Source organism: Triturus cristatus, chromosome 1_1 (genome assembly GCF_964204655.1).
Source record: "Triturus cristatus chromosome 1_1, aTriCri1.1, whole genome shotgun sequence".
Classification (NCBI taxonomy): Eukaryota; Metazoa; Chordata; class Amphibia; order Caudata; family Salamandridae; genus Triturus; species Triturus cristatus.
Window position 1 is genome coordinate 619,376,180 of NC_140579.1, and position 19,348 is coordinate 619,395,527.

The 19,348-nt window shown below is 48.1% G+C and overlaps 1 protein-coding gene across 1 annotated transcript in view; it reads right to left on the reverse strand.

Annotated features, from left to right (window-relative positions):
* The window catches only part of LOC146870720 (zinc finger homeobox protein 2-like), a 910,344-nt gene that overhangs the window by 168,507 nt on the left and 722,489 nt on the right, over window positions 1-19,348 (reverse strand). The window contains exons 6-7 of the mRNA XM_085646216.1: window positions 13,600-13,800; window positions 13,346-13,469 (exon numbers count right to left, since the gene is read on the reverse strand). Coding sequence (XP_085502342.1) covers window positions 13,346-13,469; window positions 13,600-13,800 — 325 coding nt within the window. The remainder of the gene's footprint in view (window positions 1-13,345; window positions 13,470-13,599; window positions 13,801-19,348) is intronic.

The window sequence follows — 19,348 nt, forward strand, 5'->3', positions numbered from 1 at the left end:
CATGAAAAGGCATCATGACTTTTTGGAAAAAGGCCGCCCTGGTCCTTAGCACCAGTCTCTCTGAGGAAAAGTTGGTGTAAGGCTGCAGCACGGAGAGAGCCTGGAGCTCACGCACGTGATGGGCTGAAGTGATAACAACAAGGAAGCCAGTCTTTAGAATCATAAGACACAAGGTGCAGCAGTGCATAAGATCAAAGGGAGTAATCGAGTAATGTCACATCTAATTAAGGTCCCACTGTGGCATCACAAACAGTTTGGGAGGAAATGTGTGTTAGACCTTTTATAAACCCCATCACAACAGATGATTTTAATAAGGAAGGTTGGTTGAGTAAAAGCTGAAAACCCTACTAAAAGACCCACCACAATGCCTTGCGAGTCAAAAGTCGATGATCTACTCCTCTCTTGCTCCCACACTTCCGACACCGACAAGACTTCTATGGGTCTTATTCAAGCCATTCACACCAACCCACACAGGGAACCCTCACACAACTTCAGTCATAAATAGTGACAACCTCAAATGAGTGAACATCATTCAGACTCCTACCTCCCACACGCCTGTACAGCCAAAATGCGTACTACTCCACAGCAGATTAGCCAGTAAACACGCCTCCGATATCTTTGACCTCATCCTAAACAATGAGGTCGATATCATCATCATCATCCTCACAGAAACCTGGCTAAATCCCTCTTCCACCCCTACTCTCCACCTCTTAGCTCCTCCTAGCCACCACATAATTTGTCTAGACAGATCTAAGAAGCAGGGTGGAGGATTAGCATGTATATATCGGAATACACTCTCAGTTTCCCACTCAGAGACCATCACTCCGTCCTCCAGTGAATACCTATGCCGCATCATCTCAAGCAACCACATCCCGGCTTGCAAACTACATACATTCTACCACCCCCCTGGAGGCAATCTCTACATCATTGAACAAATAATGGAAATCATCTCATGCAATGACGACACAAGTGCCCCAAATCTTCCTCGGAAATTTCAACCTTCACCGGTCTAACCTTAATGACCAAGCTGTAATCTGTCTAAAATCATTCCTAATGGATCATGAGCTGGCTCAATTCTGTGATCGGCCAAATCATAACAAGGGAGAAATTTTGGATCTCATCATATCAAAATGAAGCACCATCACACTGGATGCCATTAGTCCATGTGATTGGTCCGACCACTACATCATCTTCTTTATTAACAGGGAGGTGTCCCTGAGGAGGCATCAACATAAGAAAATGCAGCAATGGAAAAGGGACGTCAAGAATATCAATACTGAAGAACTAGCAACCCACTGTAAATATGCATTGTCTTCCCAAGCTGACATGACAGATGTTCATGTACTCAATAGTACTTCTATAATTTCACTATCTCTAATATCCTGGATTCCATAGCCCCGCTACAACAACAAAAATGCCTCTTCCAAAATCTCCAAACCTTGGTTCAACACCAACCTAAACTCGGAACGCCGCACCTTAAAGGGCAGCTGAAAGATCCTGGAGATCCAAACCGTCCACGGACCATCTAATATTCCTAAGATTTTTAAGGAGCCCCTACAATAAAAGAAATCAAGAGTGCAAAGGCCGATTTCTTCAGAACCCAACTTAATCAAGCCAAACATTGCCCAAGAAACTTTTTGAAATTGTTAAACAACAATCGGTGAAAGCACCTAACCGCCCTGACCCAGGTGATGCCTTCCATTATGCGACAAACTGGCTGCCTTCTACACGGAGAAAACAAAATTCATCAGTATTGACCTGGAATCTAAGAGGGCTCTTCTTCCATCTTACGGGATTGCTTCTCCTCCGGCCCACATGGAGAGACTTGATCCCCTTAAGCTTAGCACCAAGATCAGTGCCTTATGGTTTACCTTTACTTCCCTCAGGGAAAGAGACAAACACAATACTCTTCTTATTATCAACCCATCTAACCAGTTCAGCAATCCGCTACCACCGTCCATCTTTAAATAAATCAGGGATACCCTCATCCCCCTTTGGACAAAGATTGTCAATGCTTCATTGTCACAAGGCACGATCCCCAAATGCTTAAAAGCAGCTCAGGTTTCCCCCATTCTAAAAAAACCTAATGCAGACAGATCTGATCTTATCAACTTCCGTCCTATCTCCAACATCCGTACTCCGGCTAAACTTCTTGAAAAACGCGTGCAATCGTAATTTTGCGCACACATTGAGAATTTCCAACTTCTGGATCAACATCAGTCGGGTTTTCGGAGAGGTCATAGCACAGAATCAGTGCTCACTCACATTATGGATGACATTTTAAAAACGCTAGACCAAAACGAATCTTGCCTCCTAATCCTCCTTGACCTTTCTACTGTGTTTGACACTGTTAATCCAGACAACCTCTTATCCATTCTTGAACACAGGATGGGCCTTTCAGGACTGGTATTGCAATGGTTTACTTCCTTTCTTCACAACAGATCCCAAAGAGTCAAGGTGAATCAATCTCTATCACAGCCCTCTACAGTGTCCATGGGGGTCCCAACAAGGGCCTGCCTTATCACCCATACTTTTCAACCTATTCTTGGAACCTTTAGTAAATGCATTACATTCCACTAACATTCTTTTTCATATGCATGTGGATGACATGCAACTTTACCTGAAAATCACATCCCCTGAAGACTTCACATCACTCAACTCTACCCTGACGAATACTCAGAACTGGCTAACAGAGAACCACCTCTTGCTCGACACCTCCAAAACGGAATTCCTTCTCATTTAGCCTCCCAATCACACCCCGAAGATAGACCTCTGGATGAAACACCTCACAGCCTTCAAATGCTCTCTCCACATTATTGATTCCGCTAAATCCCTCGAAATCACCCTGGACATGCAGAATCATATCAGTAATGTGTGCAAGGGTGCTAATCACCAGATCAGGATACTTAGGGATTTCAAACCATTCCTTCCACAAGATGACTTCAAGCGGGTGGTTCAAGCGCTAGTATTGCCGAGACTAGACTATGGCAGCGCTACGCTCTGTGGCCTTCCTAAAGTTACCTTAAGGGCTTCCCTGAATGCCGCTGCCAGATAGATTACTGGTACAAAAAGAAATGCTCACATATTCCGAGTCCTAAAATCCCTAAACTGTTTGTCTTACGAAGCATGAATACAGCTAAAGATTGCCTGCATGACTCACAAAGCCCTCTACTTTAAAAACCCCTGTTATCTGGCTCAAAAGCTAGAATTCTCCAGAGGGGGTAGACCATTACAAAGTGCAAACTCATTCCTCATTAAAACACAGATTTTTCACAAAAAGAGAATGAGTCATTAGCTTTCTTAGGTTCTGCCCCGAAGATCTGGAACTCTCTCCCACCGGAAGTCAGCCGAATCTCCTCCATGGCTTCTTTCAACAAGCATTGGCATAGCCAATAGGTCTCGCCTTTGGGACCTTATAAGTGTTTAGCCATGCAACAGTTGCATAACTAAATACTTATAAGGTCCCAAAAGCGAGACCTATTGGCTATGCCAAGCGGCCGTGTGGCCGCGAAAGTGATCGCGATCAAACATCAAAGCGGCCGTGAAAGTGAAAGTAATCGCGGTAAAGCACGGCGCGTGCACCCGCGCGCATGCACTTTAGCTCTAGGCTGGCCTGGTAGCACTTTTTGGAGCCCTCTCAATAAGTCTCGCCAGACCAGCGCATGCGCTGGGTAAAAAGGAAGTAAAAATAATCCTAATGTACAAGTTCCTGCCTTAAATGGCCATAGCTTGACTGTTTACTCACTGCCCCCCTGATTATTTACTGTATTGGTTTAACACCTGTGAAGCCCAGAGTTGCCTGTTATACTCTTATAAGTAATGTTTGTTCTTCTCCCAGTATGCTATTTATTGTCTTTCTAAATGTGATGTACTTTGATAACCCTTGACCCATCAGGTAGGTCGCTCCCCCTCTGCACAGCTCCGCCTGTGTGTCCCTGCCCCAGCTGCCGCTGCTGAGGAAGTTCGAGGCCCTCCTCAACCCGCAGGCTACCACCTGCGCCTCATCCCTGGTGGCCAGTGGTAGGCCGTAAGTTTGTTCATCCTCCACCTCATTGTTTTCCTGTATTGCCTGTATTTTCATTGTTGTGTCTGTGACTGCTGTTGTCTGTCTTCCCCCGCTGCTTGTACGTGCTCCTTGCCTGTTTTCTTTCCTTCTGTACCCCTCGGTGCCCCCGTGTCCCTCTGCCCGGTTTTCCCTTCTGTTCCCCTCGCTGCCCCAGTGCCTCTCTACCCGGTTTTGCCTTCTGATTCCTAGCTGCCCCTTTATTGCTGTGCCCTTTTTGCCTTCTGTGCCACTCGTTTTCCATTGATTTTGTGCCCTTTGGCGTCTGTTCCACTCGCTTCCCATTGATTTTTGTGCCCTTTTGCCCTATTTCTGTGCCCTTTTTGCATTCTGTTCCACTCGTTTTTTGTGCCCTTTTCCTTCTGTTCCCTCCGTCGTCCCTCACCGCCCCCGCCGCTGTGTCCCCGCCCCCCTGACTGCCCACTGCCCATTCGCTGCCCCAACCTCCCGCCTCCCAGCTGCTCCTCCCTCCCACCTCCCCATATATGCCGGCCGCTGTGCGCCTAAGGCAAGCCCGTCCGCGCCCAGCGCCAGAACCCCTGGCCCCCGCTCCCACCACCACCGCTATGATGCCAGCACACTCCACGCCCTCAACCCCGGACGGACCCACACCTGCTTCAAGGCCGCCCCGAAACGCGCACACGGTCCCTTCACCTGCCGGAACTGCAGCTACACCAGCCTCAGAACCGACAAACCACCCGCCAAGAAAGACCAAACCCACCTGCGATGCATACTACTGAACACCCGCTCTGCGCGCAAACACACCGTCAAGCTCTGGGACTTGCTCGACACAACATCCCCGGACGTCGCCTTCCTGACAGAGACCTGGTTGAACGACTCCTCCGCACCCGACATCGCCATAGCCACCCCAGACGGCTACAAGATCACCCGCGGAGGAGGAATCGCCATCGTTCACAAGAACAGCATCAGGGTCTCGACTAGCACCGACGACACGCTCAGTGCCGCCGAACACATGCATTTCCAGATCCACACAGAGCCCAACTCCACCCTCAGAGGCACCCTCGTCTACCGACCCCCCGGACCCCGCACCCAGTTCAGCGACTCCATCGCCGACTTCATCAGCACGCACGCCCTGACCTCCACCGACTATATCCTCCTCGGAGACCTGAACTTTCACCTTGAGAACAACAATGACAACAACTCCACAACCCTGATCGATAACCTCGCCAACCTCGGACTAAAGCAACTCGTCACAACGCCCACCCACTCCGCCGGCCACACGCTCGACCCCGTCTTCTCATCAAGCCCGCACATCTCCGTCAGCCACACCACCGAACTCCTCTGGACCGACCACCGCTGCATCCACTTCACCTTCCAGAAACCCACCACACACCACCGCACCCAACAGATCCCCCGACGCAGCTGGAGCAAAATCACCGACAACTACATGCAAACCTCGCTCTCAGCCCACCCACCGAACCCTCCAACACTGACGACGCTGCCCACAGCCTCAGACGCTGGATCAAAGACTGCGCCAACACCCTCGCACCGCTGAAGAAACCTCCCCACAGAGACACCAGCAAGAGGGCCAGCTGGTTCACCCCAGAACTCCTAGCCTCCAAGCAAGCCTGCCGGAAACTAGAGAAGAAATGGCACAGCGAACAAACTCCGGACAACCGCGCAGCACACAAGGACGCCATCCGCAACCACCACCACCTCATCAAGGCTGCCAAGAGAACCTCGTTTAAAGACTGCCTCGACAACAGCGCACACAATAGCAAGGAGCTCTTCAACATCGTGAAGGAACTCTCCAAACCCAGCTGCAACACCAACGACATCCTGCCGTCACAAGCCCTGTGCGACTCCCTCACCGCCTTCTTCCACCGCAAGATAGCAGACATCCACGACAGCTTCAACACCCAGACAGACCCAACAGACAGCAACACAACAGACCCTCCGCACACCATCGACCACGACCCCCCGCTAGCTTGGGCCAGCGTGAGCATCGATGACACCATCAAGACCATGAGCACAATCCACTCCGGCTCTCCGTCAGATCCCTTCCCGCACCACGTCTTCAACAAAGCAAGCAGCTCCATCGCACCCCACCTGCGGAACGTCATCAATCTCTCCCTCGGGACCGCAACCTTCCCAGAGAGCTGGAAACACGCCAAGATCAACGCCCTAATGAAAAAACCCAAGGCTGATCGAAGAGACCTCAAGAACTTCCGGCCCATCTCTCTGCTCCCCTTCCCGGCCAAGGTCATCAAGAAAATCGTCAACAGAGAGCTATCCGGATACCTCGAAGAAAACAGAAACCTGCACCCTTCCCAGTCAGTGTTCCGCAGCAACCACAGCATCGAGGCCGCTCTCGTCGCCGCCACCGACGACATCAGGACCCTGCTGGAAAACGGCAAGACCGCAGCACTCATCCTCCTAGACCTCTCCCCCGCCTTCGACACCGTCTACCACCGCACACTACGCAGAACCCAGAGCATCCGCCTCCCCCCATTCCGGTCCGAAGCCTCCGAGATCATCTGCGGCGTACCCCAGGGATCCTCCCTCAGCCCGACACTGTTAAAACATTTACATAGCCCCGCTCGCACACGTCGCCCGACAGCACGACCTCAACATAATCTCCTACGCCGACGACACTCAACTGATCCTCTCCCTCACCAAGGACCCTATCACCGCCAAAGCCAACCTCCACGAAGGAATGAAGGCCGTCGCTGACTGGATGAAGACCAGCCGTCTGAAGCTGACCTCGGACAAGACGGAGGTCCTCATCCTCTGCCCCAACCCTTCAGCCTGGGACGACTCCTGGTGGCCGACGGCACTGAGAGCAGGCCCGACACCCACCGACCATTCACGCAACCTGGGAATCATCCTCAACTCAACGCTCTCAATGACCAAGCAGGTCAACGCCGTCTCATCCTCCTGCGTCAACACCCTCCGCATGCTCCGCGAGATCTACAGATGGATCCTGACAGATACAAGAAAGACAGTCACCCAGGACCTCGTCAGCAGCAGACTCGACTACGGAAACGCCCTCTACGCGGGAGCCCCGATCAAGCTCATCAAACGACTACAACGCATCCAAAACGCCTCGGCACGACTGATCCTCGACGTACCACGCCACGGCCACATCACCCCCCACCTGAGGGACCTGCACTGGCTCCCCGTCAGGAAGAGGATATCCTTCAAGCTCCTCACCCACGCACACAAGGCACTCCACAAGACCGGCCTAGCCTACCTCAACAGACGCCTCTCCTTCTACATCCCCAACTGCCAGCTACGCTCCGCCGACCTCTCACTCGCCAGCGTCCCGCGCATCAGAAGAACAACCACCGGCGGGAGATCCTTCTCCCACCTCGCCGCCAAGACATGGAACACCCTCCCACTGAGCCTATGACAGACCCAAGACCTGCTGACCTTCAGGAGGATGCTCAAGACCTGTCTGTTAGATCAGTAGCTCCCCCCCCAGCGCCTTGAGACCCTCGCGGGTATGTAGTGCGCTTTACAAATGACTGATAGATTGATTGATTGATAACCCCTCTGTCATAGTTTGTGCTTGCACACTTAAGTGACTCTGGTCCTTTCCCACTATTATTCCCTACCCATCCAAATTGTGAAGCACTCTGATACCCGCCTGGGTCATGTTCGCGCTAGACAAAACTTTATAAATAAATAAATAAAAAATAAAGGCAAAATAAATAACAAGATATCCGACAGCTTACACTTGCATGACTTTAACCCAGTCAATCCTGATCATCCTCAGAACTCGGAGCAGGAGAGGCACAGGTGGGAGGACAAACAGGAGTCCCGTGGTCCACCCCTGTCAAAATGCATCTCGTAGGGAAGAGAATCTTGGAAACTCCACAGTACAAAATCTTCAACACTGCATGTTCTTAGCATTGGTGAAAATATCTAGCCAGGGTTCTCCCCACTGCCACCTCCGATGTAACTGTCATTTGTGATCCGTCAGGTACATCTGCTTGAGCTCTTCCAGCCTGGAGGTCAATGAGCCCACCAGGTGGTTCATAATCGGTGAAATGCTCTGACATTCCAACCACCTCCACAGGCGTAGAGTCTCCCATAACAGGACCCCAGTCCTCCCCGCTTGTTGCAGTACCAAATGGTGGTGGGGTTGCTGTGATGACCTGTACCAGCCTCCCTATGATGGATGATAGAAAGGCCTTCAAGGCCAGACAAATGGCCTGCAAATTCAACTGACCGATTTTGAAGCGGTTTTCCACCTGAGGCCAGAGCCCTCTGATCTCCACCTCTGCCAGATGTTCTCCCCAACCCATCAATGATGCTTCTGTCACCCAATCAGCTCTGGGTGGGAAAGGAAGAGGGGTCAGGTTGCAGTTGAGAAGCCACCACTGTAGATCTTGAGCAGTGCCCTACGAAACCTCAATGCCATCTGATAGGTTTTCTTGGTGCTTGGCCCACTGTGACTTTAGGTCCTACTGCAGAGCCAGCATTTACCATGTGTCGAAGTGGACAAGCAGGATGGGTGAAGCCAACAGGCCAAGTAGCCTCAGAACTACTCTTACCAAGCTCTAGCATCGAGGCTGAAACATCGGGATCATAGCCCAAAAGTCCTGGACTCATTGCGACAGAGGAAAGTCCCCAAACTGCAGTGTTCAAGAGAGCTTGTATAAAAGGATGTCTATGCGAAGGAGTCAGGTGGGACTTTGGCTCATTGATCGAGAATCCCAACATTTACAAGAGGTTCGCCTTCATCTGGAGGTGGTCAATGACTGACTGAAGAATCTGTCTTCAATATCCAGTTGTTGAGGTAGAGAAAAACAGGTATCTTCAACCTCCAAAGATGGGCAGCACCACCGCCAACTCTTTTGAAAAAACACATATGAGGCAATGGTAAGGGGGACATGACAAACTAAAAATGCTCTTAGCGACCCTGAATAGCAGGTAAAGTTTGTGGGACTGCAGGACGGCCCATGAAAGTATGTGTACTGCAGGTTTATGGCTACTATCCAGTCACCCAGATCCAAGGCAGAGAGAACCTGGGCCAGTGTGTCCATTATGAATTTGTCCTTCCACAATAAGGCATTCAGAGGGCAAAAATCTAAAATAGGACGAAGGCTCCGTCTGCATACTGAGGTGGTTCAGAAGCTGATACCGTAGGGGAGGGGCACTTGGAAGATTAGTACCCCTGTCGACCTGCAAGTTGCCTGTCTGAACCTTGTCTCGATCCGAGGATGGTGGGTCCTGCCTATACGCCAAAAGTCTGAAGTAGCCTCAGAAGGGCTGAAACAGATGAGGAAAACATCTGACAGGGGTTCAAAGGCCCAGTGACCATGCTGTGGTCTGGCTTATCTTTAAGCGCTGTAGGGGAGACTCAGCTTTCTTGTCAAACAGGAGGGATCCATCAAAAGGCATTTCCATAAGGGTTGCCTGCACATCTGAAGAACAACCTGTCTCGCATGCATGTCTGGCAATGGAGCAGCACATTGTTGACGACTGCTTGCCCCATGCAATTGGCAGTGTCCAAACCAGCTAGAATGTCATATTTAGCTGCATATCAAATCACACTAAGTATCCAAGGGAGAAATCCCAAATGAGAACGCATCACTCCCTAGCAATACATACAACTCACAAAAGATACGTTCTCCAAGGAAATGGGAGTCTATTGTCTGATAAGGAAAGTTATTTCTGTATAAGGACGAGAACTCTCACTCACCCGAGGGGGGCATGCTTCATCATTGGGCTCTCTCCTCACACCGGGGCCGCAAGGTCCCGGATGTGGGCTACGACTCTCCACCAAACGGAGTAGGTGGAGAGGAGCCGAGGTGTTTTGAAAGGGGGATGCCAGTGAGAGCTGTGAGTGAGGGGCAGAGCACAAAACCAAACCAGTGAAAGGTTAAAACTATCTTAGGGGACCCAATCTTTTTATTCAAGGTATCCTTGGATAGGATTAAAAACCAAGAGGACTGGGGTCCAAAGCAAATATACCCCCTTAGTGGTCAACATGTTTCTGCCTCTAACAGACTCCAGACGGAGATCTTAGTCATTCTTCAGGACCAGGCAAGTATTCGAGTCACTCTGCATCGAATTAAAAAAATTCCAAAATTAATTGATAAAGCCGATGGATATGCTGGTCGTGATTCTATGAAGTCACGAAACTGATGGGTGATTAATACACCATCTCCATCTGATGGGGGAGATATATGCTCTCACCAGGAACCCCGAAGACAAAGCACACTCAGACTAAGATACCGTTTCAATAGCAGAGTTGGCCGTGGGATACCATATGGTTCAAGAGAGGTAACATATCTCCCCTCAACAACTGTGGGATCAACTCTTTAGTCAGAGATCTTGAGCAAGATCGAGTGGCACGTTGAAGCCCTTGCGACTTAGCGAGTAGTGGGTTGGGGTCAAGTCCTGCATTGCCTTCTTATGTTTACCCTCTGATTTGGGCTTCGACTGCAAAGCAGACCTGTCACCGAATCGGCTTTGAAAACAGGAATGGTTCTGCACACTCGACTTACATCAGGGTCAGGACTTGTGAGAGGTCTGTGACTTCTCTCCATGTTCGATGACATACAGCTTTGCTTCACGGTCCTAGATCGCCTTCCGGTGTATGAGGGCACATTGATCACACGACTTGAAAGTCGTGCCCCTAGTCCAAACATCAAAGGCCTATCTTGTGCAGGTCCATCACCGACATCTGTTTACAACTGTCATGGCATGATTTGAGCCCTATAGTCTTAGATGGGGACAATGTTCCCTTTCGCACTGGAATTCAGTTTGAAAATGTCATTAAACTGACAAAAGAGGGTGGTGCTTCGGATCCACATTCGAAGGTGTGTGGAAAGAAAGGAACTGAGGTCGGCACATGGTGGTATCACTTTTATGCTGCTCCGCTTCGTCACTTCTGGGTTGCAACAAAGCCAACACAGAGCCACACGGCTGCACCTAGTGATTCGTGGGAGCACTGCTGTGAAATCTTCTGAATCCATCAGGCACCAGGAAATTTTCCAAAGGTGAGGAATCTGCAGATAGAAGTATCTATCAGAAATCACAACCTTTTACCCCTTTGAAGCCCACTGACACTTTTTTCCCAATGAAGATCTCTCAAACACTACCGAAAGGATTTATATCCAATTTCAAAAGGACACTAGTCTGAGGAAAGTTCTAGTTTAAGGTCATCTTTTGCTGGAGTGGAGAGCTAAACTTTCAGTAGGATCAACAACGAGCACCACTTTTTCGCCCTCAACTTATTTACCTGGATCTGCATTAAACTTGATATGCCAAAATCTTGCCAAGTGCTATATGCTAAATTTTGTACAGATTTGTTGAACTGCACCACAGTTATAAGGAAATCAAAAAAGGTATTTTAAATAGAAAGCCCTAGGTGTATTTCTTTTCCCTAGTGTACATATTTGCCTGACCCAAAAGTGTCTGCATATTCTGTCTTAGTGCCTATTCCTGTTTTTATCTATGCAATTGTCTCTCTGCCAAATGACAATGTACTCCCTATCTCAGTGTGTTCCCTGCCACCTGTGTGTTCTCTGCCCCACTGTCAATGTGTTTTCTTTCACACTGCTGATGTAATTCCCTCTCCCAACTTTAGAATTTTCTGTGCATCAATATCACGGGATCTAATCCACTCTACTTCTCTCCTTGTCCCAGTGGCTATATTTCAAAACTCACGGTACATCACCATGTCCTTGTCTTCCTACCTCATTTGCAGTGATGTCCAGGTTGTTTCTGAAAAGTGATCTATCTACTGGTGGTCTCTCAGTGTTTGTGTCTTGCTGACCCCTATCCTTTTACATTCAGTTGCATTATTTTTTTTTTTATTCTCATTAATTTTTGTGCAACGTGTCAGCTACCTGTTCACCGGAAGGTATTTTGTCACTGAAATACGTGTTCAAAACGTGAACTTGATTCTCTAGCTTAAGATAGTAAATCCTAAACTAGAAGCGTTCCAGGATGTGATTTCTGTGGTTATTGTAATTGTTTTGCTGACAACAGGAAAGAGATCATCAACCATATCCACTACCTGCAGACTGAGTATGCGTTTCACCTCTACAATAGCTACCCACTTTTTCGCTTTTTGTGCTTTGGGGACATGCAGTCAATAGGTCTATCTTCTACTATCCTGCTTAATTAAGCTGGCAAGAGTGCTGTAAAATTGGCTGCCCCACATACCTTCTACGTCCCTTCAAGTTAACCCCCCATGGTTGATCGACTGATTCTGAATATATTGATGACTGTTTTGAAATCACTGTTCGTGTTCGGGCTATTAATTGGGTTGTGAGACACGGCCTTTTCATTGATGATTTATTTTTCTTCAAATCAGAGTCATGGGTACTCACTTTCCCCAATTTAGGGATCATAAAACATGTTTTGGACTCTGGCAGAAAAAACAGTTTGTAGGCAAGCTCTGCTCCTGCTACCATGGCTATTAGAGCCCAGTGCTTTTTCAATGGCATGGGTTTGAAAGGTGTTTTGGGGGAAATTCTCTCAATCAACCCATATCCTAAGATATGACCCAAGATTCCAAATCTGGAAACTTTGTTTAATTACCCCTGTCCTTTGATCCTCAACAACAAGACATAAATCATTGCCGCCACCAACTTAGACTGGCCGAACATATCACTCCTTTTCATCCCTACCAACTACAAATTCTCTTTAGTTCTTATCTCCCTCCTCCAGAATTAAATATTGCAATGCCTCACACATCCTCCTCTCCTGTGGTATCAGAGGAAACTTCTACTAATTCAACAGAAAAGAGCAGGAGGCATTTACACCCCAAGGCCCATGAATCTATTACACCATTACTGATCAACCTTCACTAGCCACCAGTTCTTCAGAGTATACAATTTAAGGCCCTTTGCCCCACCCCCCGTCTGCCACTGGGGCCAAAAATACATTAATGATAACAACAACACAAATACACACATTCATATTGTACAGAATTCATATCCAACTTCCGACTAATTCCCAGAATCTGAAAAACAACTTCAGAGGCAAGACTTTCCACTTTTTGCACTTAAATACTGGAACACAGTAAAATAAAGCACATTGACTGCCGTATAGCGTTTAGAAAAAACACACAAGCAAGGATCCTCCTCTGAAATATTCAACTTCACAATCACCAATACTCATGCTTTCGGGTTCCCTCCATTACATAAGTCTTCTGTCACCTTGCCCCAACGTGGCACCTGCTCTGAATATGCTGCAGTGGCAAGCAGAATGTTAGACCCCCCTCTAGACAATACAATATAGTACAGTCTACAGAGGTCACACGCATTAGTCACTCACCAGCAAAAGTGCTGAACTCACCACTTTGATCTTTGGGCCCTTCAAGCACCTGAATTGAGCTTGATGTGTTCGCTGAATCTCGGGCCATGGGTAAATTTAAACTGGGAAGAACTTTGGTGAGAAATGTCTGTTCCACAGTGGAGGCCTGAAATGAAAGAATTCGAAGGTCAGAATGAGATACTGCATGACTTTACTTTTTACCCTGCAAATCCTTCCCCCCTCAGCATTTTTTCTTCAAGAGCTTGTGCCTCATTAGGTACAGGCTGTTGTCTTACCACTAGTAGGAGTCGCTCCACGCACTCAGAGACCACGTTGTGAATGTGCGTCAGGTGAAAGCGCAGGTTGGGCCGCCCCATGAGCTGTTCCTGACAGAGGGGGCAGCGGAACTTGGGCTGCACTGCATGCTGAGAGATGGTGTGGCTGCGCACTTGCTCTGCAGTTGGGCTGAAAAAACTGCAGTAAGGGCAGCAGAAGACCTGCAAAAAGAAGACAGGCTGAGAGGCCACTCGTTCACCAAGGTGCGTACAGTGATCTCTAGTCAAGCAACACCCACAACTTTGGAGTCACTGACACCAAGTCGTGCCTGTGTCAAACGATCTGAACACATACTTCTGTTACATTACACTAAAGCACACCACTGATGTCCCAAGCACTTATTCACATATCTGATGTTACATGATACTAGGGCACCTTGATGTCACAACAGTAACAAATGCTGCTGCTGCTGCACGATAATAATGCATACCTCTCAAGTCACATTATACTAATGAACATCTCGCCACATAACACACAACTGGTATGTGCCCCACTAACCGAGGCCACTGACTTCACAAACTGTTGAATGCCCACGTTTACAAGCAACTCATTCACTCCTCTTATGTTACACAACATTAAGGCACACACTTAATGGCACACAACATTAACACACACCTCTGAAGCTGTTCGATTATGATGTTGTTCTTTCACTGCACAGAACTACATCATTAGGCCCAGGACTAAGGCACATACCTGGTATCAAAACTGCATACCTGCGACATCACAACACTAGCATGCCTTTCATGTCACTAGATACTAACAAACTCCTCTTGCATGTTTTTAATCTCACATGACACTAGGACAAACCCCGACACATTATCCTACAGCGTGCCTCAAATACCACAGAATACAAACACCCCTTTAATTTCGCAACACTAACAGAAGCCTCTGACACTACCCTACACTCTCGATGTGGCACGTAACGCAGACATGAAGTAAGCCATAACTAATAGGAAGATTTCTGTGCCAAGGTCATTAGAGAAACCCGACAGTCTAAAAAGAGAAAAAAGTGGGACGGAAAACCTGAAGGTCGAGGGCAGAAGTGGATTCACTGGACCCAGGGGTCTGTGACATGCGGATCAACAGTTACCAACCATGACTATAGTATCAGCACTGGGCTCATTACCAACGGTACTGTACCCAAAAACCTCAAAAACACAACAACCAACACTACAAACAGACTGACCTTCAATGCACCACTTCAAGGCACAAACCATCAGCAGTTATGTTACTGATTTATAGAGTTTTACCAACCCAAATAATTTCTCAGTCCTGAAGTCAATCAATCAATATATTTATTCAGTCAAATACAATACCATAAAAGCACATTTAAAAAGTGAAACAGCAAAATCACAGAATATTAAAAACTTAAAATCAAATATTAATATACACATCTATAACCCGGTAGCCAATAAATGACTTAATGATGCTTATTTTTTCCTCAAAATCTACGCCTGGGTTATGAATAAACTGCAATACAGATCATAGAGGATTCAAAGCTTTTTTTTAAAACAAAAAAAGTCAAGCCCTCTTGGTGTGTACTAAAAGGTTTCCCACTAACGATAGGGTGGAGGAACCGGAGTGGTTGATCCAGCTGAGAGGCGTGGGCTTGCCACCTGTGATGCTGATGAAGTTAGTGAAGATGGGGTCCAGGAGATGACCAACAGTATGAGGGAGGTCGATCACTCACTGGGTGAGTCCGATGCCCTCCAAGAGGTTGTTTGTGTTGGAGGGTTGGGGAAGTCCTCCAGGTGGTAGGTAGATTGCCGAGTAGGGCAAAAAAGCTGCAGTCGAATACCAGAAGGGTCACAAAGTCCATAAAGGTGTTTCCGAAATTGGTGCACAGTCCGGGAGGTCCATAGATAAAGGCACCGCCCAGAGTGGAGTTGCTAGACATATGCAATTCCAAGGCCAGGGGGTCCATACTGTAGCTGGTGTCTGCAGGCATGGTGGAACCGTAGATGTTCTCTTTGAAAATGATGGCAAGTCCTCCTCTCGGTCTGCCAGCTCTATCCTGTCTTAAGGGAACTTGTAGCACGGCAGGGGGTGGGGGTGAGGGGATTATCATCTTGGTGATGTCAGGGGGAAATGACCGGTTCAGACAGGTTTTGGTCCGTACAGCAGGTCTAGTCAGAGGTCAAGCAAGAGGTCCCAGACTTTAGTGTCATAGGTAAGGAGGAGGCAGGACAGGAAAGGTTGGGAACTATGTGGGGTGCATGGCTGTGTGTATAGGGAGGAGAGGGTGTGTGGGGTGTGGAGAAGAGACAGGTGGCACAGGAGAACGCACCTTTGGTGCCATCCGGGCAGCAGCACTGGGTGACACAACCAGGGTTGAGGGCATGAAGGACTTCAGTGGTGTAGCATCTTGGTGTGCGGTGGGTAAGAGGACATGGGGTCCTGAAGCTCGGTGCCGGTAGGGAGCAGACAGCACGCCTTTAGTGCATCCCCGCTTTCGCCACCATTAAGTTGGAGTGAGAGGGGCAGGGTTCCAGGAGTGGGTGGCCAAAAGAGAGCAGGGTGGGAAAAAAGGCAGGGAGGCCACTGGGGGAAAGGGCGCAGCAGAAACAAAGACAACAAGCATTGGTAATGCATCATTTCGCCTATGTAATGAATAAACAGCTGTTTCTATCAATCATCGTCTGGGAGAAGGCAAGAGCTCTCTGACAGTTAACACAGGAATGGAGAGGATGTGGCACAGTGTCCAGAGCTGCTGACTCGAGAGCTGTGAATCCCGGTTCGAGTCTTGGCAGTGCCATGCAACTTCCTTTGAATCTATGCAAATCACTTAATCTCTCCTGGTGATAAACTATTATATAAATATGCTGCGATAGTTAAAGGCAAAACCTTATGAAAATATAGTTCCACCAAAATGGATGTTAACAGTATTTCGGCAGCGAGAAACTGATAAGAGAAGCAGATAAGGGACAAGCATTGGTAAATGCAGAAAAATATGCTAAAGCCAATAGAAATGGAGGGAAGCTAAGTGTCACACACAGGAACCAATGAGAAGCCAGGAAAGAGAGGAGGTGGGATGTAAGTTCCTTTTACATTTAGATGAAAAACAATAGATTTCTCACGCACAGCGCAATCACTGTGCAGGCGAAACCTAAAAAGGAGGCAGAAAGCGGAGTGAAGAGTCAAAAGGAGGCACGCCAAAAAGCAGAAAAATACAAAGAAAAAGAAGATGAGAGAAAGGCTGAGGAGCGAATAAACGGCCGCAGAGCAAGTCATAATCAGTGTGGGATGGTGAGACAGAAAAGTACCTCACATGGAGATGGGCATGCACCCATGCCCTGAAGGTCCCTGCTGTAATATCAGGATCCCTGATGCTGATTTTTGTTGTCATGGGCAAACATGGATCATGTGTGCGCGCCATGACACAGGCCTGTCTCCCGATTGCGGTCTTTTTGGAACGGGAGGGGTACCCAAAGTGTTATCCTCCTAGTGATGAAAGGCTACTGTCTTTACCAGGAGCTAAATAGCACGGGTGCGGTAGTGGAAGCATACTGTGTAGTGATCAATAGGAGTGAACAGATCCTTTTTATCTGTTACTGGAGTGAGGCCAACAAGCTCCACTGTTGTGTGCTTAACTCACCTGTGGCCTACACTGGGTTGGTGTTTAGTGCTGTGCAGTTTGTGTGTGGTGCACATTTTCTAAGTGTATCTGTGCCTGCTAGTGTTAAAATAAAATGGTGTGCAGTATGTGTATATTATATGCCCGTGCTGGGTGTATGTCTGCCTGTGAATGGTACAATACATGAAGGATATTGTGCAGTGTGTGTATGCATGTGCTGGGTGTATGTGTGCCTGTGAATGGTACAATATATGGAAGACTCTGCATTCCATTTTAGGAGAGCCATGGCTGATTGGAGGAACATGAGAAGAGGAGGTAGAGCAATTCTCGCAGACAGATTTGTGGTTTGCTGCATACCTGTAAGCTGGGTTGGATACACTGAAAGAAGGGAGAGCCAAGCTCTTCATTACACTTCAAAGGGAGCTCTTTGATTCAGAGCGAGGTCATTGGGAAGGAGTCTGGGCACATCTTAGGAAGCAGATGGGTCTGACATGAGAATCATAAAGAGCAGGGCAGAGGCCCTGGGTTAACCTTTTGATACAGATCCCTGTGGTGGACATTTAGGTGTGAACCTCTGGTTACTTTCATATCCTATGTTGTAAGGCTATCAGATTGGAAGCCACTCCTGCTTTGACAGACTGCCTCCTGGAAGAAGGGCAGTACAGCATAGAGGGTACTTCCAAAAGAAGTAGACCCCCAACATAAACTTCAAAGACTCTGAATCAAACAGTCCTTGTGTGGAGCTAAGTAGGTTACTCCGTATGCCAGGTAGGGCTGCCGTGTCAATTGGCAGTAGCCCACATGCGAAGCCAAGTTGGCGACTCTGTATGCCAGGTGGGGCCGCCGAGAAGATTGCTGCTATAACCTATGTACAGAGGAGGAATAAACACCTGAATGCCAGGGGGTGCTATTGGGACATAGGAAAGAGTGAGGTCTGGCTGATGCCATCAGAAAAGGAAAGAGGCTGCAGTGACAACCAGAGCGAGCCCACACGGAAACGGAGGACCAGTACCAGGAACGTCATCCCCTTCCCCACCCCACTAACTATGGGGAGGATCCCAAGGACCTTACCAGCATCAGAGGAGCATCGAGAACCTTCCAGCCACTTCAGGACTGTGTGGGAGGAACTCTGGGCCACATGACCGCAGCCTGTCTGGGCAGCATGTGAAAGACTTACTGGAGCCAGCCACTGCAGTTTCGGAATACTAGTGGAGCTTAACCTGAATGTCGCCAAAAGTGAATGGGTAATAACGACTACCACTAGAGAGAGGGGAGTGGGACTAAAGCAGACTCGCCTATAAAACACTAAAGCCCTTACCTCGGGAAGTGTGTGTATTGTTTACGAATGTCATATGTTACTTTACATTTGTATAGAAATACTTTTCCCCCCCCCATAAAACCAAGTTATGTGAATGGACAATCAATTATTGCAGCTGCTGAACATATTTTGAGTTGAGCCTATGCTCACGTTCCTATGCCTCCCCCGCCTTCCCTGAAACGCCTTGGACTGCTCAACCCATGCTACCACCACTGAGAGTCAAATGCTGAAGGGTTACTTGTCACAGTTGTTCAAGAAACATAGGTCGGATCCAGGGACATTCTGAGTAAACTGACTCAACCTCCATGTTTGGGCCCCTTAGCTTCTGCTAACCCTATGGCCCACAGAACGGGGCTCTGACAGAGAAAGAGCAAACAGAGTGAAAAAGTGGTCAAAGAGCAAGGACAGAAGTGGAGTGAGAGCTAAGAGTGAAAAATAGTGTCAGAGCAAAGACGAGCAGTGTGAGAGCTAAGGAATGTAAGACAAGCACATTTTCCTCTTAAAGAAGGGATAACACACGCACTGCTGCCAAACCGGCTCCCTGTAACTAAAACAGCCCCCACCTTTCCGGTCCACCGAGAAAACGCCCGGTGTCCGCTATGGCCAGTTTAACAATATATTAGCAATAGTTTAACTTATATCTGAAATCATACGCCAGCCCTCAATAACTGAGTTACTTTAAGTGTCGGGGAATGCACCCTGCATTCAGACAACTCATTCCATTCTTGTCCTTCACTTTCACACTAACCCTGCACACACAGCGATCACAATGCACTCACACTGATGACCATGCACTCACAGTGACCGCAGTGCACTT